General features: G+C 41.3%; 1 protein-coding gene across 4 annotated transcripts in view; it reads right to left on the reverse strand.

The window, feature by feature from the left end:
* The window catches only part of PPP1R21 (protein phosphatase 1 regulatory subunit 21), a 61,849-nt gene that overhangs the window by 20,306 nt on the left and 14,765 nt on the right, over window positions 1–26,778 (reverse strand). For all 4 annotated transcript variants that reach the window (XR_013345743.1, XM_077813903.1, XM_077813905.1 and 1 more), the window contains exons 4-14: window positions 19,868–19,969; window positions 18,448–18,612; window positions 18,284–18,342; window positions 17,093–17,187; window positions 13,741–13,793; window positions 12,364–12,513; window positions 6,893–6,994; window positions 6,718–6,806; window positions 3,941–4,077; window positions 3,017–3,109; window positions 398–525 (exon numbers count right to left, since the gene is read on the reverse strand). Coding sequence is in view for 3 of the 4 variants with exons in the window: in XM_077813903.1 (XP_077670029.1) it covers window positions 398–525; window positions 3,017–3,109; window positions 3,941–4,077; window positions 6,718–6,806; window positions 6,893–6,994; window positions 12,364–12,513; window positions 13,741–13,793; window positions 17,093–17,187; window positions 18,284–18,342; window positions 18,448–18,612; window positions 19,868–19,969 (1,173 nt within the window). In the remaining variant the exon portion in view is untranslated. The remainder of the gene's footprint in view (window positions 1–397; window positions 526–3,016; window positions 3,110–3,940; window positions 4,078–6,717; window positions 6,807–6,892; window positions 6,995–12,363; window positions 12,514–13,740; window positions 13,794–17,092; window positions 17,188–18,283; window positions 18,343–18,447; window positions 18,613–19,867; window positions 19,970–26,778) is intronic.

Genomic DNA, 26,778 nt, shown 5'->3' on the forward strand with positions numbered 1-26,778 from the left:
ATTGCACTGCAGTACTTGTAGGAGGTGAACTGAAAAATACTATCCTTTGTTTATCATTTTACAGTGCAAATATTTGTAATAAAAATATACATTTTGATTTCAATTAAAGTACAGAATACAATATATGAAAATGCAGAAAAACCATCCAAAATATTTAATAAATTTCTATAGGCATTCTATTGTTTAACAGTGCGATTAAAACTGTGATTAATCACTATTAATTTTCAAAATCACAATTAATCGCGTGAGTTAACTGCAATTAATCAACAGCCTTAATCTTTACATACTTTATAAAGACCTCAAGATACCACACGAGTTAAATCTTTGAGAAAAAGTGAGAGATTTTAAACACTAATTTAGGTTGACACCATTAGATTTTGGCTAGGAAACAAATTACCTTGCCTGCTCCACTTGTTAAAGCCACTACTGAGGACAAGATGCAGTCATTTGTTGTTATAAGTTTCTGTGTGGCTGTTGGAAGCTCATATTCTAAGGCAGCTTTCTGACTGTAGTGCTTGGAAATCTCTAAATGAAAACAATTACGTTGTGTTAATTGTCTAAATACTACATAATATTCTTTCCTATACTCCACCCTTAATTGCTATCAATTAAGAGCTAGTGGATGCTGGGCACTTCTGAAAATCTGACCCTAAATGAATTGCTCAAGGTTGCAGCAGCTCACGAGCACTAGAAAGAGGGACTGTTGTGACAAATCTGTGCCATGGAAAAAAAATACATGCTAGAAAAGACTCTTCCAATTTCGACACCTAGCTACTTTTTATGAACTAGATAGATAGATATGAAACCCAAAACATCTCAGCAACTTTTCACCATCCTAATGGTGCAACAATTTCTCCTCCTCTTTGTGGTTATTTTTGTTCAGCAAGGAATCTTCATGTTAGTCTCTTTCAATAACATATCCTCTGGTGCCCAGTAAACCTACTGTGTCCGTCATTGCTTCAATGATAATTTGTCCATTTTGTAAGTGCGTATTGAAAACAAAAATAAAATTACGATTGAACTAATGATCTTCAGTAGAACCAACCTTTAAAAACAGGAACTGCAGTGTGTAGTAATAAACTGCAGAAATATTGCTAACAGACTGAACAATGGAAATATCTCATTGACAATTATAGAATGAAAATATTTATACAGTTGACTAGAGTTACAGTATAAAAATAAATCAACTAAATTTACCTTCTTTTCTTTCGCACCAATAATCTCAATAGTCTTGGTTCTAGAAAGAGTTCTAACAGGTTTAGCATTTTGTAAAGGCATTTAAAAATTTTAATTAATCCCCCCCCCCCGATTAGTTACCAACTAGCACTAATAAAAAAAGTCAAATACAATACAGTTTGTTTGCACAATATAGCGATGTCTTCTATACATCATTAAATTATACCTTCTGTGAAAAAGTCAGCGAAACAGTGTCAAAGCTGAGCACCCTCTCAAGTTTCTCATTTATTATACATATTCTAGTTCAGAGAAAACCCCCAGCTCCATCCCCTCCACAGAGAAAACTGTTAGGAAAATTCCAGTATCAGATGGTTGAGACTCTCCATCAGCTGGGATGTTTATGACGATGAGCATGCACCTACACAAACATTTCATATGGGAGTGGATGGGGGGGGAAGCAATAGACATGGAATATCTTGACTTTAGTAAAGCTTTTGATACTATCTTGCACGTCTTTCTCATAAACAAACCTAGATGGTGCTACTATAAGGTGGATGCAAAACTGGTTGGAAAATTGTTCCCAGAGAGTAGTTATCAGTGGTTCACAGTCATTCTGGAAGGGAATAACGAGTGTGGTCCCACAGGGATAAATTCTGCGTCCGGTTCTGTTCAATATCTTCATCAATGATTTAGATAATGGCATAGAGAGTACAATTATAAAGCCTGCGGACAATACCAAGCTGGGAGGGGTTGCAAGTGCTTTGGAAGATAGGATTAAAATTCAAAATGATCTGGACAAACTGGAGAAATGGTCTAAAGTAAATAGGATGAAATTCAATAAGGACAAATGCAAAGTACTCCATTTAGGAAGGAACAATCAATCAATTGCACACATACAAAATGGGAAATGACTGCCTAGGAAGGAGTACTGCAGAAAGGGATCTAGGGGCCATAGCAGACCAGAAACTAAATATGAGTCAACAGTGTAACACTGTTGCAAAAAAACAAAAAACAAACATCATTCTGGGATGTATTAGAAGAGCAACAAAAATTATTAAAGATTGAGAAAACATGACCTATGAAGGAAGATTGAAAAAAAAACGGGTTTGTTTAGTCTGGAAAAGAGGAGACTGAGAGGGGACATAACAGGTTTTCAAGTACATAAAAGGTCGTTACAAGGAGGAGGGAGAAGAATTGTTCTTAACCTCTGAGGACAGGACAAGAAGCAATGGGCTTAAATTACAGCAAGGGAGGTTTACGTTGGACATTAGGAAAAGCTTCCTGTCAGGATGGTTAAGTACTGGAACAAATTCCTTAGGGAGGTTGTGGAATCTCCATCATTGGAGATTTTAAAGAGGTTAGACAAACATCTGTCAGGAATGGTCTAGATAATGCTTAGTCCTGGCATGAATACAGGGGACTGGACTAGATGACCTCTCAAGGTCCTTCCCAGTCCTATGATTCTATAGGAGAAAACATGTACATTTCACTGTCCTTCCACTCTGCATGTCAGTTTCATTAGAGCGAGAAGAGCACTGAAACCAGAAGAATCCTGCTCTCTGAAGCACTTAGAGCATTATTATTGTCTATTTTAATACCCTGCTTACTAACAAGAATGAAGGCGACAGCCAGAACAGTGGAGGCACCACAATAGGCGTACACAAACCTGCAAACTAAAATTATGTTGGGTGGTCTAATTTTAGGTCTTTCGGCCTTTAACGTAACCCTTTACAAGCTAAATTACTGGATGTAGATATATTTAGCCTTACTTTCAAAACCAGGCATCCAACATAATTAAGATATAGCCCATTTTAAATTGCTTACCCTCGTTTATTCTCACCTTTCATAACATTATGAAATCCATGAAGACCTGCAGCAATGTGTGTGAATACTGAACTGTAATTTGGCTGAAGCAGCCCTTCTGGTTTTATACCTAAAAACCAAGCAAAAAAGTTGACAAGTCTACATTCAATGATCAATTTAAAATATATTCAGAAACCAGATTACTTTCAGGGTTTGATGGTGGAAATATTTGCAGGTTTTATATTTAGCACTGAGGAAGCAAGACTTCTGTTAACTGAACCAAGCAAGTCAGACGTCTAAACTTTTTAGATTTTGCTCAGACATTGCCATTACACCAGAGTATTTTGGTTTGGAAAAAATCAATTCAATATGTAGTGTGAAATCTACACAGCTGTTGCAATATCCTTTAGTATCCAAGATAATGGTTATTTTTACCAGGAGCCTTTTTGTCTCTCTAAATGTTAGGGTCAATTCAGTGATCAGTTACACCTCATTTGCGGCTTCTTTTACTTTGCCACTATATATTTCAGTGTTTATTTTACAGCATTAAACTGACGTTTAAGTGATTTTTTGTGTTTCACTTACATACTACGATAGTTAGAAAGATACAATCCAAACAAACTTATAAGGTATTTTGTTTGTGAGAGGGGAAGCTGTTTGTTTTGGTTGTGATGAGGAAGTGAAAGAAGGTTCTGACCTAATAATTGAAGACTGAATGCTCTCATACTGGCTTAAAAAGCCTACAGAAGACATAAAGGAACAAATGATAATTATACTACAAAAGCTCATAGCCCATTTCATCTTTGTTCTGTAAACAGCATTTAACATGCAACACCTATAGCTTAGCCAGTGCATTATTATGTCCCGTGAAGACCTATTTTTTTGTTTCATATTTGCATATTGTTGGTTCAAAACCAGGAAGCATTAGCATCCTTTATATTCCAGTAGATTGGACACTTACTTGGTAAGACAATAAGACTAATGTATACGTGTAACTTCTCAAAGACTGCAGTAATCTTCTTCATATCATTGTGGAGCTCCAGATTCCTGGCTCTTAAAGCAGCTGTGCAAAGAGAAGATTCACACTCTTCTTCCAAACTAGGAATATATTAATTTATTTTTAAAAGTAGTGAGTATCTTGCCAAACAAATGCATAATTTTCATAATCAACAGGATAAACATTTCAGCTGCTGTTTAAATTTTGAGTCAGAGAAGCAACGAGAAAGAAAAAGGAGCTGAGAATTTTATTTCTTTATAAGAACATAAAAAGGGCCATAGTGGGTCTGACCAATGGTCTAGCCCAGTACCCTGTCTTCCAACAGTGGCCAATGCTACATGCTTCAGAGGGAATGAACAGAACAGGGCAATTAAGTGATCCATCCCTTCTCATCCAGTCCCAGCTTCTGGCAGTCAGAGGTTTAGGGACACCCAGAGCCTGGATTGCATCCCTAACCACCTTGGCTAACAACCATTGATGGATCTATTCTCCATGAACTTATCCAATTCTTTTTTGAATCCAGTTATACTTTTGGCCTTCACAACATCCTCTGGCAACAAGTTCCACAGGTTGACTGTGTGAAGAAGTACTTCCTTGTGTTTGTTTTAAACCTGCTGCCTATTAATTTCGTTGGGTTACCCCCTAGTTCTTGTGTTACATAAAGAGGTAAACACTTGCCTGTTCATTTTCTCCACACCATTCATGATTTTATAAACTTCTATCATATCCCCGTCTTAGTCATCTGTTTTCTAAACTAACCATTCCAAGTCTTTTTAAATCTCTCTTCATATGGAATCTGTTCCATACCCTAATCATTTTTGTTCCCCTTCTCTAGATAGTTTCCAATTCTAATATATCTTTTTTGTGATGGGGTGACCAGAACTGCATGCAGTATTCCAGGCATGGGAAAACAAGGGATTTATATAGTGTCATTATATTTTCTGTCTTATTATAGATAGCATTCCTAATGGTTCCTAACATTGTTAGGTTTTTGAGTTTGTTTTTGTTTTTGGTTTTTTTTTGGGGGGGGGGGGGGAGGAGGGGACACCTTGATTGCTGCTGCATATTGAGCAGGTGTTTTCTGAGAAATATCCACAATGATTCCAAGATCTCTTTCTTGATGGGGTCTAAATTAGTTGTTACCACTCATTTTGTACACATAGCTGGGATGTTGTTTTCCAATGTGTATTACTTTGTATTTATCAACACTGAATTTCATCTGCCATTTTGTCAAATCCCTTTGTAACTCTTCAAAGTTAGCTTTGGACTTAACTATCTGGAGTAATTTTGTATCACCTGCAAATTTTGCCACTTCTTTGTTTACCTCTTTTTCCAGGTATCATTTGTGAATATGTTGAATAGCACAGGTCCCAGTACAGCTCCTTGGGGAAGCCCACTATTTACCTCTCTCCATTGTGAAAACTGACCATTTATTTCTACCCCTTGTTTCTTATATTTTAACAGTCACTGATAATTGAGAGGACCTTCCCTCTTATCTCATGACTGCATACTTTGCTCAAGAGCCTTTGGTATGGGACCTTATCAAAGGCTTTCTGAAAGTCCAAGTACACCATATCAACTGGATCATTCCTGTCCACATTCTTGCTGACACCCTCAAAGAATCCTGATAGACTGATGAGGCATGATTTCCCTTTACAAGGGCTGTGTTGACCTTCCCCAGCACATGGATCAACGAGGAGTACTTTAGACAATTTTAGATTAGTCATAACCTATGAATAATGGAAAAAAGAGGTTTTTTCCATTCCAATACCCACCATACTGGTACTTCATTTTCTTTGCTGTTAATGACTTATTTATTATTTGTAGTATCTTAGCATCTAGTAGCCTCAGGCATGGACCAGGACCCCACTGAGCTAGGCAATGTACAAACAGAATAGAGACAGTCCTGCCCCAAAGATCTTATAATTTAAGTATAAAACAAGAGACAACAGATGGATACAGATAGATGTGAGAGTACAAGGAAACAATGAGAAAATGCATTCTCGGGAAGACAAATTACAGAACTATCAGCGGGGAGAGGACTGTCAACTATCAAGCTGAAGATAATCCCCTATCCCACAAAGTGATCAAGGGTGTTTTTGGGGAGGGGCTGTGGGTAGGACAAGACCATCTCCTCCTTTCTATACCTCCTAGCCCATACCCCAGTTTTGAGTATTATTTTGATGGCACAATCCATATCCCTTCCAACCCACCCAACGGGGCAGGAAATAAGATTTTCATAGGAATAAGGAGAGAAAGACGACAAACTGCAAAGGGGACAGGCATGTGGCTTTGTTTTACAGGTACAAATTCGAAGATGCCATAAGTATTGCATGACAAATATCCAAGCCTGGGGCAGACCCAGGAAATCAATGATTTCAGTAAACAACCTCATGAAGTGATTCCACAGTTACCAAATCTCACAGATTTAATCACAAGATTCACAATATTTGTTATTTTTCTCAAACTCACAGCAGCTGCAACTATGAGAACTTCAGCTTTCTTTTTTCAAATGTAAGTTTCTAGGCCTCATGGTTGCAGAATAAACCTGGCAAGTGTGTCCCAAATGCTGCCTACTGCCTCAAAAGTCAGAAAGCACAGAACACCCTAAAATATATTTTTTTTAATCTCATGTTTTTTAAGCCAATTACATGGTGTTTTGGGGGTGGGCTAATGACTTTTCAGGAGTTGGGGTTGGTAATACAAGCTAGAACTCTTAACAGATTTCAAGAGGAAAATACCTTTTTAATTGATAAGGAAGAATCTTCCTGAGAAAACATGTGTAGGAAGTTAAATGTTCAGAAAAGACCTTCAATTTCACAGTTGTTTCCTAAGGAAAAGATAACCAGATTAAAGAGCTATTTGCACAGTAAAGGTTTACTTTTCATCTGGAAAAAATATGATCAAAAATATTACCAGCACAGTAACAGTATCTTCTGTAATACTCTCAAACAAGTGAAGCATTCCTTCCTCCAAAGGGCGAACATAGGATGCATTTTCATGAAGATACTGTGAGAACTGAATACAAAGATGTTTAAGTGGTGCTTGCTAGTAAAGATTACAAACTGCTCAAAGCTGACAGATGAATATTTAACATTAATATAGCACTTGTCATTTGTGAAGCACTTTGGGATCCTTCACAAAGGTATACACCCCTACTGATGGGCAGCCATCTCTGAAAAGCACCATAACCTGACTATTTTGGGGAGGAAATGACACTGGAAGCAAATTCTGGTCAGGGATACTGGAGCAAATCCCTTAGAAAAGGAAGATGGAATTTTTAAATGGCTACGCACAGTAGTCAGAACCTCTATCTCCCTAAAGCTCACTTACAGAAAAGTAATGAGCTGCCTTAAAAGCAAAGCTTCATTAAGAACCCTTTAAAAAAAGGTGTTATGACAACTTCCCCTTCAAAGAAGTCTCCTTTAGAACAGTGCTTTTAAGATGTGCATTATTAGGTTACGAACCCATGATGATGCATAAGAATAACACTGGCTTTCACCTGTACTGACAACACAGAATTTTTAAGCAATTTATTCTACAAATTCTGACTGAAGCCATGGTAATTCAAGCTATGAATCTGAACCTCAATGAATTGAACTCATGTATGTAAGTATATTGATCTTTTTAACCATGCTCTCTCTCTATTGTTTTTTAATAAATTTTAGTTTAGTTAATAAGAATTGGCAGTAGCATGTATTTGGGTAAGATCTGAAACATAACCTGGGAGATAATGTGTCCGATCCTTTGGGATTGGTAGAACCTGTTCTTTTATATGATGAAATAAGATTTACAGAAATTTTCATCATATCTGACGTGGGTACATGGATGGGGGCCTGAGGCTGGATCACTATAAGGGAACTGTGTTGTTTGGACTTCTGAGTAACCAGTAAGGTACTAAAGAAGCTGTTTGTGCTAGTTTGGTGAATCTAGGTATTGGGAATATCCACCAGTTTTTTTGGGATTGTCTGCCCCATTCTTCGCAGTTCAACCTAACTGAGTGACCACAGCTGGCTCCCCAGTAGGACCCCGGTCACAGAACTGCAGTTGTACCCAGAGGTGCCAATTGTGAACAGTTTGAGATAAAAGAAAAGGAGTACTAGTGGCACTTTTGAGACTAACCAATTTATTTGAGCATAAGCTTTCGTGAGCTACAGCTCACTTCATCAGATGCATTCAATGGAACATACAGTGAGGAGATTTATATACACACAGAACATGAAAAAATGGGTGTTGTCATACACAATGTAAGGAGAGTGATTACTTAAGATGAGCTATTACCAGCAGGAGAGCGGGGGGTGGAGGAGGGGAGAAAACCTTTTGTAGTGATAATCAAGGTGGGCCATTTCCAGCAGTTAACAGGAATGTCTGAGGAACAGTGGGGGGTGGGGAAATAAACATAGGGAAACAGTTTTACTTTGTGTAATGACACATCCACTCCCAGTCTCTATTCAAGCCTAAGTTAATTGAATCCAGTTTGCAAATTAATTCCAATTCAGCAGTCTCTCTTTGGAGTCTGTTTTTGAAGTCTTTTTGTTGCAATATTGCAACCTTTGGGTCTGTAATCGAGTGACCAGAGAGACTGAAGTGTTCTCCGACTGATTTATGAATGTTATAATTCTTGACATCTGAAGCACTCCCAGCTACCAGCGCTCTCAGCTATCTTCGAGACACCACTGACTTCCTGAGGAAACTACAATCCATCGGTGATCTTCCTGAAAACACCATCCTGGCCACTATGGATGTAGAAGCCCTCTACACCAACATTCCACACAAAGATGGACTACAAGCCATCAAGAACACTATCCCCGATAATGTCACGGCTAACCTGGTGGCTGAACTTTGTGACTTTGTCCTCACCCATAACTATTTTACATTTGGGGACAATGTATACCTTCAAATCAGCGGCACTGCTATGGGTACTCACATGGCCCCACAGTATGCCAACATTTTTATGGCTGACTTAGAACAATGCTTCCTCAGCTCTCGTCCCCCAATGCCCCTACTCTACTTGCGCTATATTGATGACATCTTCATCATCTGGACCCATGGAAAAGAAGCCCTTGAGGAATTCCACCATGATTTCAATAATTTCCATCCCACCATCAACCTCAGCCTCGACCAGTCCACCCAAGAGATCCACTTCCTGGACACTACGGTGCTAATAAGCGATGGTCACATAAACACCACCCTATACCGGAAACCTACTGACCGCTATTCCTACCTATGTGCCTCCAGCTTTCACCCTGACCACACCACACGATCCATCGTCTACAGCCAAGCTCTACGATACAACCGCATTTGCTCCAACCCCTCAGACAGGGGCAAACACCTACAAGAGCTCTATCAAGCATTCTTACAACTACAATACCCGCCTGTGGAAGTGAAGAAACAGATTGATAGAGCCAGGAGAGTACCCAGAAGTCACCTACTACAGGACAGGACCAACAAAGATAACTGAACGCCACTAGCCATCACCTTCAGCCCCCAACTAAAACCTCTCCAAAGCATCATCAAGGATCTACAACCTATCCTGAAGGACGACCCATCACTCTCACAAGTCTTGGCAGACAGGCCAGTCCTTGCCTACAGACAGCCCCCCAACCTGAAGTAAATACTCACCAGCAACCACACACCACACAACAGAACCACTAACCCAGGAACCTATCCTTGCAACAAAGCCTGTTGATAAGTGTGTCCACATATCTATTCAGGGGACACCATCATAGGGCCTAATCACATCAGTCACGCTATCAGAGGCTCATTCACCTGCTCATCTACCAATGTGATATATGCCATCATGTGCCAGCAATGCCCCTCTGACACGTACATTGGTCAAACTGGATAGTCTCTACGTAAAAGAATAAATGGACACAAATCAGATGTCAAGAATTATAACATTCATAAACCAGTCGGAGAACACTTCAATCTCTCTGGTCACTTGATTACAGACCTAAAGGTAGCAATATTACAACAAAAAGACTTCAAAAACAGATTCCAAAGAGAGACTGCTGAAGAGAGACAGCTCTCCTGCTGGTAATAGCTCATCTTAAGTGATCACTCTCCTTACAGTGTGTATGATAACACCCATTTTTTCATGTTCTGTGTGTATATGTCTCCTCACTGTATTTTCCACTGAATGCATCCGATGAAGTGAGCTGTAGCTCACGAAAGCTTATGCTCAAATAAATTGGTTAGTCTCTAAGGTGCCACTAGTACTCCTTTTCTTTTTGCGAATACAGACTAACACGGCTGCTACTCTGAAACCAGTTTGAGATAGTTTACATCGCCATTGCCCACACCATGTCTGTTCTGTGGATAAATAAAAAAATATCAGGCTTCATAACTGTCCAGCTGGAAACTTACACAACTACTAAATTCACTTAAATTGAATTATGCAAAACCTGCTCTGCACAGCAATTTTAGACAAGGGGCCATTGCAAAATGCCATTTTGTGTTTCAATGATTTTCAAACCAAATGTGTTCAATTCACAAGTAAAAATGAGTTTCTTTTCCAATAGTCAGCTCTGCAAATTCACCATGGACTCAGAGTCAAGCTGGGTCTTATCTGCCATCATATCACCACCAAGAAAGGTTCTGTGGGGCACTAGGCCCCCAAAGATATCAGTATAGTGCCCTGGTCTTCAGTGTGTTTGAACAGGTGTAAGTGACTGGAATGTCAACAATTCTTGGGATGTAGAAGACCAAGTACAAACAGCTTACACACTCAGCTGAGTTGCCTCTGCAGCGGTGTAAGGATTTGTAAAAAAGAAGAATTTGTCATTTAAGTCAGTAAATATGGCACTGAACATACAAAGGGAGCAGATCATCTATGTAAGACTGTGCTGTTACTACACAGTCACTTTTCAGAGTATAACTGCACTTTGGAAGTTAAATTAACACTGTACTGTACATAGAGGAATGCAAGTAAACCTGATATTAAAAGTGTCTGACTTTGTAATCTATTTTCTGTTATGCTCCTGAAATCTACCACAGAACCAATTACTAAAAAGCTAATTCTTGTACGTTGAAGTGCAGAGCTATTTAATTAACAGTACTAGCAACAGTATTAGCGACCTTAGGAGTGGAGAAGTTGATAACTTATCTTCGTACCCAAGCTAAATAATTTGGAATATATTAGAAATCCAAACTATTAGATAAGAAGGCTAAAGAACGGAAAAACCTTCCACAATTACAGTAGTCAAAAGTAAACTGGGTTGTCCAACCATTTAAGTGCTATTCTAGACACTGAAGTTCTAGGTCCAACATCTCAGAGCCACGACAGCTCTGGATTATAGCAAAGTGTGGTAGACAAAGTTCTTTTCTGAGCTTTGTCCCATAGAAAGAAACAGACAAATCACATGGAATATGCTCAACAACTCTGAACAATGTATTATGCTGTAGGAAAAGATTTCATTGAAGGTAGTAGTAGTTTTTTCTATACAGCCCCTTCCATCTAAGGGCTAGTCTACACTGGCAATGCTAAAGCTTTAACATGGCTTGTGTGGTCTCAAAAAAAAACCAACCCCCCAAAAAATCCCCCCACCTCCACAAGGGGTGTGGCTTCCCAGCGCTGGTGCACTGTCTACACTGGTGCTTTACAGCCCTGAAACTTGCTGCGCTCAGGGGGGTGTTCTCTCACACCCCTGAGCGAGAAAAAGTTGCAGCAATGTAAATTGCCAGTGTAGACAAGTCCCAAGAATAGCTCAAAGCACTGTATGGACACAAAGCTTTATAATCCCTCTAGAACATAAGGATGGTTAAACAGACAGGTAGCCCAAGATCAGACAGTAAGACAATGAATAATTTGGGAACAGAGTCCAAAAGTTAATCTTATGTGAACCATAACACTTGTACCTCTAACATTTCTAAATTCTATTCCCTTTTAGTTTCCTATTACTGAGATGTAAATGTATACAATTAACTAGGCCTTTCTCAGTCCTCACATTCTTCTCATCCTCATGTTCCTTCATTTCTCAAAATATTCTTATAGCATCTATTAAAAGGAACGGACAGCTCTCAGGTAATGTAATACTTAGATATTTGAAGGTTGGCTCATTTCATAAATGCAATTCAGTTTGGCTTCTATGCTTCTAGCAGAGCCTTGTTTTGACTATTGTATTGCTCATGTACTAAAGGCACAAGGAGGGGGAAAACAGGATTCTTTACAACCATCCCCTCTCTTGCACCCAAAGGATTCCTATCAAAGCAGTGACCCTCTGAAGAAAAGACTGCTCCTTCAGAAATTCTTAATGCTGCTCTAATAAGGGAAGGATAAGGTGTTTCCCACGAGAATGATCAGAGGAGATGTCCTCTGATCAGGAACAGGCCAAAGTATAAAAGATAATCAAGTTTCTGTACAATATTAACTGAAAAATCAAGTTTACCTTCTGATTTAATGGCGATATAGTATCCGTGGCAGAATCAATGGGAAAAATCTGGACTCTTTGTTCCATGTAAGTATGAAAGTTCAGAAGAGCAGCCACAAGATCCTGAATGAAAGCTAAAGCCTGACCAGCAATGTCTCGCAACTTCAGCTTTAACACAAACAGTTACAGTTGGTATATTTCAGTTACAACAAATACAATCTATTTAAATGGAGACCTTAAAACTACAAAATTGCACAAAATATCTCAAGAATAGCTTTAGAAAGTGTTTAACTTAAGACAGTATATTCCTTTTCATGTAACCTAGTTTTCTGGTGGTGCTTTGCTGTAGATGTGTCCTGTGATCCTACCTTCAGAACTCATTACCAACCACCCCATTTTTTTTTCTTATTCTGTCCTGTCTAGACAAAATCTAGGTTATAAAATGTCACTGTTTGTTGAGTCTCCCCAAACACCTCATACATTTCTTTATTGTCTATTTCCCTAACCTACCCCAAACACTCCCCTCTCCACCTCCTATTTTGGTGTCCCCTGCGTATTTCAACCAGTGCAATTACAGCAGAACCTCATTAATGCAGTAAAACTACAGGTGCAAAAATCTGCCCTGAAAACAGATTTTCAAGACTGTAGATTAGTGACCAACCAATATGGATCTGTTTCTGTACCAGAGGCAGGGTCAGAGATTGACTGACACCATATTCCCACAGGCCACTTCAAGTTCAGCCAGGCCCTACCACTCAGCAATTGCCGGCGTTAGACTATCTCCATCACAAAACAGGCCAGTGGCAGCCATCTATTCACTCCCAGCTTGGCTATGGCCACAGAGACAGTGAGTGAGCCCATTCTCTTCAGAGATGCTCCTGAAGAGCAGAGGGCAGTCATAGCAATCTTTCTAAAGGAATCCCTGCATGCTGCATTCAGGAACCTTCATACTACATACAGTGGTTCCTCTTCCCTTCCATGACCCTAGAAGGGCCATGGAAGCAGCATCAACCCACACTCTCAATAAAAGCACCACCCAAAAACGATAGCAGTATAACCACCAGTCAACTGCAAGTGGACTTGCTCTGATCCAGAACTTTATGATACATGAGGGTGGGGCCTCTGGGCAAGATAGCACTCCTCCACTGGGCCTGCTCAGAGCACAGAAGTGGAACTTGAATGACCTGTGTTTTTGTAAAATGAAGAGGATTTGAGGAGGGAATTGCACTGAAGTGTAATAATAAAAACAGTGCAGTCGAAATAGCCTGCTGGCTTATTGCCCAGCGTCAGGCTCAACAGGATATTTACATTTTTGTCTTCAACATTCATATTTCATTTATGTAAAAAAAAAAAAATAGACTTTTACAGGTTAAGCCATGTAAGGGTATTACTTACCTGACATCTTCTATTGTGTAATGGTACATTAAGAGCATTATATTGACTAGATCCTACAAGCCAAAAATTGACAGTTACACAAACAAATAATGGAGTCATGTTTTTACATTAACTTCTTGTGACTGTCTAACAATGAAATCTGTGAAATTTAATGTTTAGTTTGCATTACTGCAACATCACTGAGTTTGCCAAATTTGTTTATTTTAAACAAAAATTGTAGTGGATACCAAACAGTATATACCTGAACAAAAAATCATTTTAGAAGGAGTCACATTGAATGTCCCCAACATTAGCATCATTACTGTGACCAAGTTATGGCTGAAATGGCACTTCCATTCTAATTCTGGATTTTTAATAGGGCTGTCGATTAATCACAGTTAACTCATGCGATTAACTCAAAAAAATTTATCGCAATTAATCACACTGTTAAACAATAGAATCCCAATTGAAATTATTAAATATTTTGGATGGTTTTTCTACATATTTTATTTTGTATTGTAATTCAAATCAAAGTGTATTTTATTCTTGATTACAAATATTTGCACTGTGAAACAAAACAAATAGTATTTTTCAGTTCATCTCATACAAGTACTGTGGTGCAATCTCTGTGTTGTGAAAGTGAAACTTACAAATGTAGACTTTTTTTGTTACGTAACTGCATTCAAAAACAAAACAATGTAAAACTTCAGCGCCTACAAGTCCACTCAGTCCTATTTCTTGTTCACCCAATCGCTAAGGAAAACAAGTTTGTTTACATTTACAGGAAATAATGCTGCCCTCTTCTTATCTACAACGTCACCAGGAAGTGAGAACAGGCATTTGTACAGCACTTTTGTAGCCAGCATTGCAAGGTATTTATGTGCCAGATTGTGGGATACAAATTGGCTATTTGTGCCAATTGACCTAATCTCATGAGAAAAGAGAAATCATGAGGGAAAACTCTAAGCTCCCCTTGTAGGCTTAATGTCACATTTTGGAAGCCCAACCATCAAAGATATCACAGACCTCAATAAGAAGAACATGCATGCGTTGAAGAGAAACACGTGACAAATATATCTCATGTCCAAATGTTAAAGACAGCAACAACTGATTTCAGTTTAGACAACACTGACATGGGAGAGCAAGGCCAGAACTGTTTTCAAAGCGTGAGATGGTGAATTAGCAGCAGACTGGGCAGGAAAGTGAATTTCACCTCTGAAAAAAATCTAAGGTTTTGGGGAAAAGATGTGTCTGCCAAAAAGGCCAAAAACTTAGAAATTAATTTCCTGCAAAAATTTTCAGTAATATATTTCATTACAAGACCACCAAAATGTCCCCACTAAGTGAATGTTTTGATGTTTCCAAAACAAAATATGTTCCCTGGGAACTTTGGCTTCATGGCAACACACCAGACAAGCTGCTGGGCATCCTGGAAGCAAGGGCTCCCATCTCCTGGGCATTCCACTAACCCGTGGCAACCGACAAACACAGCTGTGGAGCAGCCAGGTCACCAGTTCCTCAGCAAATTTCCCACCAGGCTGCCAAGGAGCCAGAGCCCAACTTCAAGGTTTGGGAAGCTAACTTTACTAAGCCCATTACTTGTTCCACTGTGGATGATGGCTCAAAGGATAGGCAAAAGCCCTTCAATGCAATTCTGTTACTACTGCTGCTGCTTTTTCTCCTCACTCTCTTCAGGCACCAAGACCTGCTCTATGGGGAACAGAGGGTAACCTGCTGCCTGACCAAGAAGTCCTTTGTGACCCAGACCATACGTTGCCTAGGATAGGGCGAGAATCCTCCAAAACATTCTAGGACAATTCTGCTCTCCTCTGCTTGCCTGGGCTCTCTCCCTTAGAATCACAAAATATCAGGGTTGGAAGGGACGGAGGTCATCTAGTCCAACCCCCTGCTCAAAGCAGGACCAATCCCCAACTAAATCATCCCAGCCAGGGCTTTGTCAAGCCTGACCTTAAAGATATCTAAGGAAGGAGATTCCACCACCTCCCTAGGTAACACATTCCAGTGTTTCACCACCCTCCAAGTGAAAAAGTTTTTCCTAATATCCAACCTAAACCTCCCCCACTGCAACTTGAGACCATTACTCCCCTTCTGCTGGGGAGCCTAGTAAAGCATGCCAACTGCCCCTTCAGCATGAAGCTACAGGAGAGATGCAGAAGCTGAGCACTTTCTGACCCACACTTTGTCCTTTTTCTTTTTGGCCACTTTGCAGTGAGGGAAGGGAAGAGAAGGGGAAGGCTGACTCAGGTCAAATTCCATGTCAAAATCCCAAAATATTTTTTCAGCAAAGAGAGTTAGGCTGAATATCTGGACCTGGAGGGATAAAAAGGTACAGTTGTGAAGCCATCTTAAAAAGTAAAAAGGGTCTGCTACAAACAGAGGGCTGCTTCCTGCTATTTGCTCTACTGGGAGGCAGTGAATTATGGGTAGTGTCAAGAGAGAAATGTAGTCCTAACCTTGCCAAGTCCAGGTTCCTAACCCTGCCTAGTCCAGTCTCCACACTCAAGGGGAAAGGAAGAAACCCACTGCTGGATATGCTAGAGAATGTGAGAAATCAGGGCCTTACTTGGAATACGCAGAGTTCAGTTTAGATTTGCCTTTGTTGCTGGGCTTTAACCAAGGACAGTTTATTTATGGGGAAAGGAAGTCTACATTTACAACTGTTAATTCATTGGGTGTTTCATTTGTTATGTGCTTAAAAATTGTATGTTAGTAACACCAGTAAGTACTTCCAGCTAGGACATATCCTGGCAAAAGGGTGGCTTAGCATGTCACTGGGGGTGATGGATGCTGAGACACTGCCCACAGTTTTTCTGGGGGATCCTCAAGCCAGGCCATTATGCATTTGAGAAACTGCCACTTGACATTGAGATTTTTTTCCAGGTAGTACTCTCCTGCCATCCAAGCAATGACCTATGTTAACAACTGTACTCTCCTTGCCTAATAGAACCCTCTTGAATATGACTGCCTAAAGAGCCATCTATGGGAGGGCCTTGCTAAATTAACAGAATTATCCTCTCTTTTTATAATATTCTGTCCAAATTAAGTTGATCAGATGGTAGATTATAGGAGAGTTTAAGACACCCTCTATATAGAGCTTTAAGTTGTATTTAACACAATTAATGGTTTTATATATTTAAAGACCACTAAGTTTGAACAGAAGTGCCATCTACACATTACATATATCGAACATATAAAGCACCACTACAAGTAGCTGTAATGGGAGACGGTTCAGCTTCCTGGTTTTTTGGGGCCTAATAGCTGTTTAATTCACAAGGTGGTCACTTTTTCCACAGGAATGCCCAAATTAAGACTGAATGTTAAACGGGGTGGGGGGAACCAATGAAATACCTACTTGTGTCATTGAAAGGTACTTTTTCATTGATTATGCATAAAGAGTCATCCAATCGCATACCCAAATCTGCATGAAGGTTCTTTAACTGCTGCTGGCTGGGTAGAAAAACAGGTTTACATTACAAACCTTGTTTAAGGAAAACAACAACATTTCAGTTATACCTTAAGCTGTGGTCCCGTGTTCAACTACCGTCCACATTTTTCCAGAGTTTTTAAAAGAGCGAAATATGAGTAAGGAGACACAGGATAGGCACAGCAGGACTGACATTTAACGTGATCAGGATTTCCCCCTCCCAATACAATGAGAGATGCACAGAAAGCCAGAGGGCTGAATAATGCATTCCAAGAGTCAATTTATTGTCAAAGTAACCTTTAAATTATTTCTAAACTGTATTACATACACTATATGAAAACTTAATTCAGTTCCAAAGTATGTCATGTTTAGAATCCTTTTACTTCTCCAAGTCATCAAACAACCTGCATTATTTCATCCCACATTGAGTGAGTAGTGGATAATTCAGGTAGCTACAAAATATATTTATTTGTTGCATAATTGTTACAGAAGTGCCACAAGAATTTCAGAATCCTATATTTAGTGCCCATAATCTAGATCACTGCTAATACCGTACGGTAAAAGATTCTACTCAGACATTGTACACACACGCCATCAATAACTTAACTTCTGTAAAAACTTATTTCCAGGTGTTACTTGTAACTATACGAGTTACAACATTTCAGACAAGTGTCTCTTCTAAGATGACAATATCCCTCTAAAATAACAATTCCACAGTTTTTCACAACTACCTAGCATTTTTGCTGAAAAAAGAACACTGAACTAAAGAGCTCTATGTAACAGGATTTTAACAACATGTGCAAGAGCTGCTGTCTTGTCAGATATCAAGGAGAATGGATAGAGAGATCTCTAGGAGAACACAGTAGCTGATCAACATGTAGAGATGAGATCAATTTATTTCCTCTTCCTAGATAAAATCAAAGTGGCCTTGATAGCAGTGTACTACTGTTACTTGTGACATGAAACTAACAGAGCACTAAGTAACTCTCAGTTTTACCACAATGACTATATAACAGCTGTGTAAGATTGCTGTAGGAATGCAGAGCAATCACTTCTCTGGTTAGTTTACTTTAAGAAAAATTAAAGAAAATTTATTTTTAACATATGATAAGAACTTACCATTCTTCCGCTCGAAATCTACACTCCTTAGCTTCTCTTTCTAGTGTCTGAGATTTGATCTTTATGTAAAAAGAACAGAACCCCATAATGTAAGTACTAATACATGCAAAATGTTTTATTTCCAAAACTTTAGGCATTTTAGTAAGTATGATTGTAAAACTTACTTCTAATTTGGTTTTATCATTCTGCAGTTTTTCTATGGTATCAATGTATTTCCGGGTTAAACCATCCACCACTGCTTGATGCTGGGCAGCATCTGTTTCCAAAATCTCAAGTCTATTTTTCAGCTCAGCTTCCAAACGTTTGTGCTGCTCATCTGCTTCAAAGAACTACAAATGAGAAAAGGAATTTTCTTATCTGAAATAGCCCTTTTAATCCAATACTGTAAATTATGTCAATTCATATGGACACCATAGACTCTTACTAGTGAAGGCAGATTTTTACAAGCTGCACGTTCTTATGCCGATTTACTCTGTAGTTACTTATGTGGCCTTCATCAACATAGCATCAGACTATATGAGGACTATAAATCTTGGAACACCAAAGGACTATTGGGCACTGTATTGTAATACACTATTCAGAATGTAGCAGCTTTAAATAATAATCTTGGGGGAATTCTGCATCAAAAAATTAAAAGTTCTGCACACAATATTTTAAAATTCTGCAAATCTTATTTGTCGGAATAACACTACTTAATCACAACAGTTTCAATTATTTAGGTAATTTATTTCAAAATACCTGTCAGCAAGTATGTCTGTGACAATATAAACACACAAAAATTCCCCCAGGAATAGAAAGTTAAAGAAACCCTTATTGACAACCCAATTCCTGTTTTTATGCCCCCCCCCCCCCCCGAAAGAACCCAGCCAGGGAGACAGATACCCACAAGCCCTCCCCCGCAGATCTCAGTTGTGGCCCTCCACAGCCCACACACCAGCCTCCCTACCCCCCAGAGCCCAGACACGCACTCTCCTCCCACCTCTTCACCCCTCCCCCACCCAAGCCCAGGGATCCAGAGATGGAAATAGTCTAATGCTCAGTCCCAGGCTTGTGGGGGGTTTCCTGCAGTGCGCACCTCGGTCTTCTTCCCTCAGGGCATGTGAGGAACTGCAGCTGCTAGGAACCCTCTACTCTTCCCCATCCATCACCCACAGTGTCTTATATGTGAGCTGGGCTCTGCCAGGTCCAGTGGCCCCTAGTGGTGGCCAGCAGCACTGCAGCCCACTTCTGGGCGGGGCGGGGGCAGAATCTGTGCAAAAAACATTTCTGTAAAATTCTGCATTGTGCAGTAGCGGAGAATTACCCCAGGAGTAAAATAATCTGACGCAGAATTAAGTTATTCTGCCATTTTGCAATTGAAAGTGAATTTAAACACATGCACAGCAGTGCCAGTTAGTGTGGTCTGATGCTTCAAAGGATCATTAAAAAACGTCAATTTAATCCACTATTCTCACAGGCCACTTTTGAGATCTGAGCTACCACACAGAATGGTTTTTGGATGCTTTACTACTCATTTTCTCCATTACAGTTCACATATAACCAGCTTTCTAACCTCAGAAGAGAAATGCCTTGAAAATTACTCACTTGTATATGTAATCGTTCGTTCTCCTCTATCTTCTTTTGAAGATCTTCATCAAAGACACTCTTCTGCTCTTGACTCAACTGAGATGAAGATTCTCCACTTTTCTGACAAAAATTAAGAAATTTCCATGTATTGCATGCAGTTTTACAGGGCACCCATTCCCAACATGTAAGCATATTTTACACAGCTTAGAATTGGGTCTATTCACATTTCCACAGTAATAGAAGCACACAGACTATAATTAACATCTCTAAAATTCAGTTATTCCAAATATTTCTTACTAACTACATATATCACTTGTATTAAAACACAAGTTCAAAGACAGTACCAGATCAACTGCATGCACAAATTGCATAAAATATATTATTTGTACAGGTAAGGAGACACCAAACGAGTTGGTCATTACTCAAAAAATTCAGTCACAGCATCTGTAAAACCGTATAGTCCTAATCGGGTGAAATGGCATACTCAGACAAAGTTTCAAGTAATAGTTTCTTAACACTAAATGATTGCTTCTTGGAAAAACTAGAGCACACAAGGTGAGGCTACTCTTGACACAGAAGCTAATCCAAATAGTGACAGTATCTCAGCTATTGAGTAACAGTGACTACAACACAATTAAGTGCTATATCCTGGGGCAGACAGGTTACCAAGAAGTGACAGTGACACTGAACTTTAGAAAGGAAGATTTCAATAAAATGTAGTTAGTCAAAATGGCTTTAAAAGTAAGGGAAGTAAAAACCTTAAAAAGTGGTATGGATGCTACTTAACTAAACAATAATGGAGTGTCATAATACGTTCCTGTTGTTGAACAAAAAGGGAACCTGGAAGGCAACGTAAATGGTAAGGTCTGAGAAGGTAGTAGAACCAAACTGCAATCCTTCAAAATTTGGGAGTCTGAACTGATGGAAGCCATAAATCACACCTGGCAATAAGTAAAAGGGAAATTAGAAGGGTCAAAATGCATTTTGAGGAGCAAACAACAAGAGGTATAAAAATAGATTATTTAAGTGTATCAGAAGTACAGAGCTTGTGAAAGAATTGGTGTGTCTGTTGAATCACCAGAGCTAAATGGAGCAATTATGGACGAAAAGGACACTGATGAGAAGCTAAGTGATTTCTCTGTCTCAGTTTTCACCACTGAGAAGACACCTACCCCAGACCTGCTCTTTTCTGATTATGAAGATCAGCTACTCTCAGAAATTCAGGTTTCAGAAAAGTTACTGCAGCAAACTAATAATTTGAAAAGCGATAAGCCAATAGGCATAGATTGTATATATCCGAAAGATAAGAAGGCACTTAACGATGAAATGGCTAAGCTGCTATTAAAAAACAGCTACTGTTCCAGAAGACTGGAGGATAGGAAAGGTTTTTGAAGAGCTGTTGGAGTGATCTGAGGAACTAGAGGCCAGTAAAGCCTTACATCTGTACCTGGCCAACTGGTTGAAATGATAATTAGAAGCAGAAAAGAACATCTGGAAGATTATGGTATGATAGGTCTAAGCAATATGATTTTAGCAAAGAAAATCATGTCTCACTAAACTTTTAGAATTTATTGAAGGTGTCCAAAAAGTAACAGCTGAAGGAAAACTAGCTGATGTAGTTCATTTAGACTTTAAAAGGCCTTTGACGAGGTTCCGTACAAGACAGGGTGGATAAAAGCCAATGGTTTTTAAAACTGACAGCATAAGGTAAAGCCTAAATCTATTAAGATTATGTAAATAAAATACAAAAATACTAAGAGATGTTTGCTGTAAAACTTTACAGGAAGACAAACACTAAACTGGTGGGCTAAGCACCTGGAAACAAAGTTTGTTGATCTGCTAAACCAACTTTTGAAAGCAATAGCCTCTTCTGCAAGTGCAGAGATAATATTTTCTTCATCTGAGCCCTGGTCTACACTAGGACTTTAGGTCGAATTTAGCAGCGTTAAATCGATGTAAACCTGCACCCGTCCACACAATGAAGCCCTTTATTTCGACTTAAAGGGCTCTTAAAATCGATTTCCTTACTCCACCCCTGACAAGTGGATTAGAGGTTAAATCGACCTTGCCGGCTCGAATTTGGGGTACTGTGGACACAATTCGATGGTATTGGCCTCCGGAAGCTATCCCAGAGTGCTCCATTGTGACCGCTCTGGACAGCGCTCTCAACTCAGATGCACTGGCCAGGTAGACAGGAAAAGAACCGTGAACTTTTGAATCTCATTTCCTGTTTGGCCAGCGTGGCAAGCTGCAGGTGACCATGCAGAGTTCATCAGCACAGGTGACCATGATGGAGTCCCAGAATCACAAAAGAGCTCCAGCATGGACCGAACGGGAGGTAGGGGATCTGATCGCTGTTTAAAGAGAGGAATCCGTGCTATCAGAACTCCGTTCCAGTTTTCGAAATGCCAAAACCTTTGTCAAAATCTCCCAGGGCATGAAGGACAGAGGCCATAACAGGGACCCGAAGCAGTGCCGCGTGAAACTGAAGGAGCTGAGGCAAGCCTACCAGAAAACCAGAGAGGCAAACGGCTGCTCCGGATCAGAGCCCCAAACATGCCGCTTCTATGATGACCTGCATGCCATTTTAGGGGGTTCAGCCACCACTACCCCAGCCGTGTTGTTTGACTCCTTCAATGGAGATGGAGGCAATACGGAAGCAGGTTTTGGGGACGAAGAAGATGATGATGATGATGAGGTTGTAGATAGCTCACAGCAAGCAAGCGGAGAAACCGGTTTTCCCGACAGCCAGGAACTGTTTCTCACCCTGGACCCAGTACCCCCCGAACCCACCCCAGGCTGCCTCCTGGACCCAGCAGGCGGAGAAGGGACCTCTGGTGAGTGTACCTTTTAAAATACTATACATGGTTTAAAAGCAAGCATGTGAAAGGATTACTTTGCCCTGGCATTCGCGGTTCTCCTAGATGTACTCCTAAAGCCTTTGCAAAAGGTTTCTGGGGAGGGCAGCCTTATTGCGTCCTTCATGGTAGGACACTTTACCACTCCAGGCCAGTAACACGTACTCGGGAATCATTGTACAACAAAGCATTGCAGTGTATGTTTGCTGGCATTCAAACAACTTCCGTTCTTTATCTCTCTGTGTTATCCTCAGGAGAGTGAGATATAATTCATTGTCACCTGGTTGAAATAGAGTGCTTTTCTGCAGGGGACACTCAGAGGAGCCCATTCCTGCTGGGCTGTTTGCCTGTGGCTAAACAGAAATGTTCCCCGCTGTTAGCCACAGGGAGGGGGGAAGGTTGAAGGGGTAGCCACGCGGTGGGAGGAGGCAAAATGCGACCTGGTAACGAAAGCACATGTGCTATGTATGTAATGTTAACAGCAAGGATTACCCTGAAAGAGTGTAGCCACTGTTTTATAAAATGTGTCTTTTTAAATACCGCTGTCCCTTTTTTTTTCCTCCACCAGCTGCTTGTGTTTCAATGATCACAGGATCTTCTCCTTCCCAGAGGCCAGTGAAGCTTAGAAAGAAAAAAAAAACGCACTCGCGATGAAATGTTCTCCGAGCTCATGCTGTCCTCCCACACTGACAGAGCACAGACGAATGCGTGGAGGCAAATAATGTCAGAGTGCAGGAAAGCACAAAATGACCGGGAGGAGAGGTGGCGGGCTAAAGCTCAAATGTGGCGGCAGCGTGATGAGAGGAGGCAGGATTCAATGCTGAGGCTGCTGGAGGACCAAACCAGTATGCTCCAGTGTATGGCTGAGCTGCAGCAAAGGCAGCTGGAGCACAGACTGCCACTGCAGCCCCTCTGTAACCAACCGCCCTCCTCCCCAAGTTCCATAGCCTCCACACCCAGACGCCCAAGAACGCGGTGCGGGGGGGGCCTCCGGCCAACCAGCCACTCCACCACAGAGGACTGCCCAAAAAAAGAAGGCTGTCATTCAATAAATTTTAAAGTTGTAAACTTTTGAAGTGCTGTGTGGCATTTTCCTTCCCTCCTCCACCACCCCTCCTGGGCTACCTTGGTCATCCCCCTATTTGTGTGATGAATGAATAAAGAATGCATGAATGTGAAGCAACAATGACTTTATTGCCTCTGCAAGCGGTGATTGAAGGGAGGAGGGGCGGGTGGTTAGCTTACAGGGAAGTAGAGTGAACCAAGGGGCGGGGGGTTTCATCAAGGAGAAACAAACAGAACTTTCACACCGTAGCCTGGCCAGTCATGAAACTGGTTTTCAAAGCTTCTCTGATGCATACTGCGCCCTCCTGTGCTCTTCTAACCGCCCTGGTGTCTGGCTGCACGTAACCAGCAGCCAGGCGATTTGCCTCAACCTCCCACCCGCCATAAACGTCTCCCCCTTACTCTCACAGATATTGTGGAGCACACAGCAAGCAGTAATAACAGTGGGAATATTGGTTTCGCTGAGGTCTAAGCAAGTCAGTAAACTGCGCCAGCATGCCTTTAAACGTCCAAATGCACATTCTACCACCATTCTGCACTTGCTCAGCCTGTAGTTGAACAGCTCCTGACTACTGTCCAGGCTGCCTGTGTACGGCTTCATGAGCCATGGCATTAAGGGGTAGGCTGGGTCCCCAAGGATACATATAGGCATTTCAACATCCCCAACAGTTATTTTCTGGTCTGGGAATAAAGTCCCTTCCTGCAGCTTTTGAAACAGACCAGAGTTCCTGAAGATGCGAGCGTCATGTACCTTTCCCGGCCATCCCACGTTGATGTTGGTGAACCGTCCCTTGTGATCCACCAGAGCTTGCAGCACTATCGAAAAGTACCCCTTGGGGTTTATGTACTCGGCGGCTTGATGCTCCGGTGCCAAGATAGGGATATGGGTTCCGTCTATGGCCCCACCACAGAAAGGGAATCCCATTGCAGCAAAGCCATCCACTATGACCTGCACATTTCCCAGGGTCATTACTCTTGATATCAGCAGATCTTTGATTGCGTGGGCTACTTGCATCACAACAGCCCCAACAGTAGATTTGCCCACTCCAAATTGATTCCCAACTGACCGGTAGCTGTCTAGCGTTGCAAGCTTCCACAGGGCTATCGCCACTCGCTTCTCAACTGTGAGGGCTGCTCTCATCTTGGTATTCATGCGCCTCAGGGCAGGGGAAAGAAAGTCACAAAGTTCCATGAAAGTGCCCTTACGCATGCGAAAGTTTCGCAGCCACTGGGAATCGTCCCAGACCTGTAACACTATGCGGTCCCACCAGTCTGTGCTTGTTTCCCGAGCCCAGAATCGGCGTTCCACAGCATGAACCTGCCCCATTAGCACCATGATGCATGCATTGGCAGGGCCCATGCTTTCAGAGAAATCTGTGTCCATGTCCTGATCACTCACGTGACAGCGCTGACGTCGCCTCCTCGCCCGGTATCGCTTTGCCAGGTTCTGGTGCTGCATATACTGCTGGATAATGCGTGTGGTGTTTAATGTGCTCCTAATTGCCAAAGTGAGCTGAGCGGCCTCCATGCTTGCCTTGGTATGGCGTCCGCACAGAAAAAAGGCGCAGAACGATTGTCTGCCGTTGCTCTGACGGAGGGAGGGGCGACTGACGACACGGCTTACAGGGTTGGCTTCAGGGAGCTAAAATCAACAAAGGGGGTGTCTTTACATCAAGGAGTATTTCAGGCAGGACTTCACGGAGGGTTCCAATAAGAAATGGTGCATGTAAGTTATTGTTCTTATTGGAACAAGGAGGTTAGCCTGGCCTCTGATTGATACATGGCTAGATTTACCTCGCTGCACCTTCTCTGTGAGTGACTGCAGTGTGACCTAGACGAATGAGTCCCCTAGATCGGGGGGGGGGGGGGGAAGCAAATGAGTACAAAACAAATCTGGTCTATTTCTTGTTTTGATCCACTCCATCTATCTTTTACATCTTTGGCTGGCAGCAGACGGTGCAGAAGGACTGCATGCCATCCATATCTCTTGCCTGCCTGGCAGAAGATGGTACAGTACGACTGCTAGCCATCCTCATCTCTTGCCTGCCTGGCAGAAGATGGTACAGTACGACTGCTAGCAATCCGTATCGCCTGCCTGCTCACCGTAAGACGGTTCAATAGGACTGACTGCAGGACTAAAGAGAATGACCTGGTCAAGTCACTCCAAAGTTAGTCCCTGCGCCCATGTCTGCCCAGGTGCTCCCAGCAGACGTGGCCAGGAGCACCTCAGACACGACGAGGGCGACTACCAGTCATACTGCACTGTCTGCTGCCAGAAGGCAATGGGTTGCTGCTACTGTGTAGCAAAGCCGTACCGCGTCTGCCAGCACCCAGGAGACATAGGGTGACGGTTACCTGAGCGGGCTCCATGCTTGCCGTGGTATGGCGTCTGCACAGGTAACTCAGGAAAAAAGGCGCAAAACGATTGTCTGCCCTTGCTTTCACGGAGGGAGGGAGGGAACGGGGGCCTGACGATATGTACCCAGAACCACCCGCGACAATGTTTTAGCCCCATCAGGCATTGGGATCTCAACCCAGAATTCTAATGGGCAGCGGAGACTGCGGGAACTGTGGGATAGCTACCCACAGTGCAACGCTCTGGAAGTCGACTCTAGCCTCGGTACTGTGGAAGCACTCCACCAAGTTAATACACTTAATGCACTTAGAGCATTTTCTGTGGGGGGACACACACTCGAATATATAAAACCGATTTCTAAAAAACCGACTTCTATAAATTCGACCTTATTCCGTAGTGTAGACATACCCTGAGTTTATTTAACGAGTTCAGCTCAAATGACCAGTTCAGCCAGCGTTAAAAAATCAACTGGGAGTTGAAAAAGCAGAAAAGCTTGTTTTCCTCTTTCAATCTATGAATAAAACTACTTGTGAGAGGGTTAGCTCTACGATCTGTAAAAATCTTGAAGGACATGTTGACCAGAAACAATCACTTCAATTCATTAACTACAGATATTACCTTTGTTTAACAAGGTTAATTTTAAATTTTTG

The sequence above is a fragment of the Eretmochelys imbricata genome, chromosome 3 (assembly GCF_965152235.1).
Source record: "Eretmochelys imbricata isolate rEreImb1 chromosome 3, rEreImb1.hap1, whole genome shotgun sequence".
NCBI classification, from domain to species: Eukaryota; Metazoa; Chordata; order Testudines; family Cheloniidae; genus Eretmochelys; species Eretmochelys imbricata.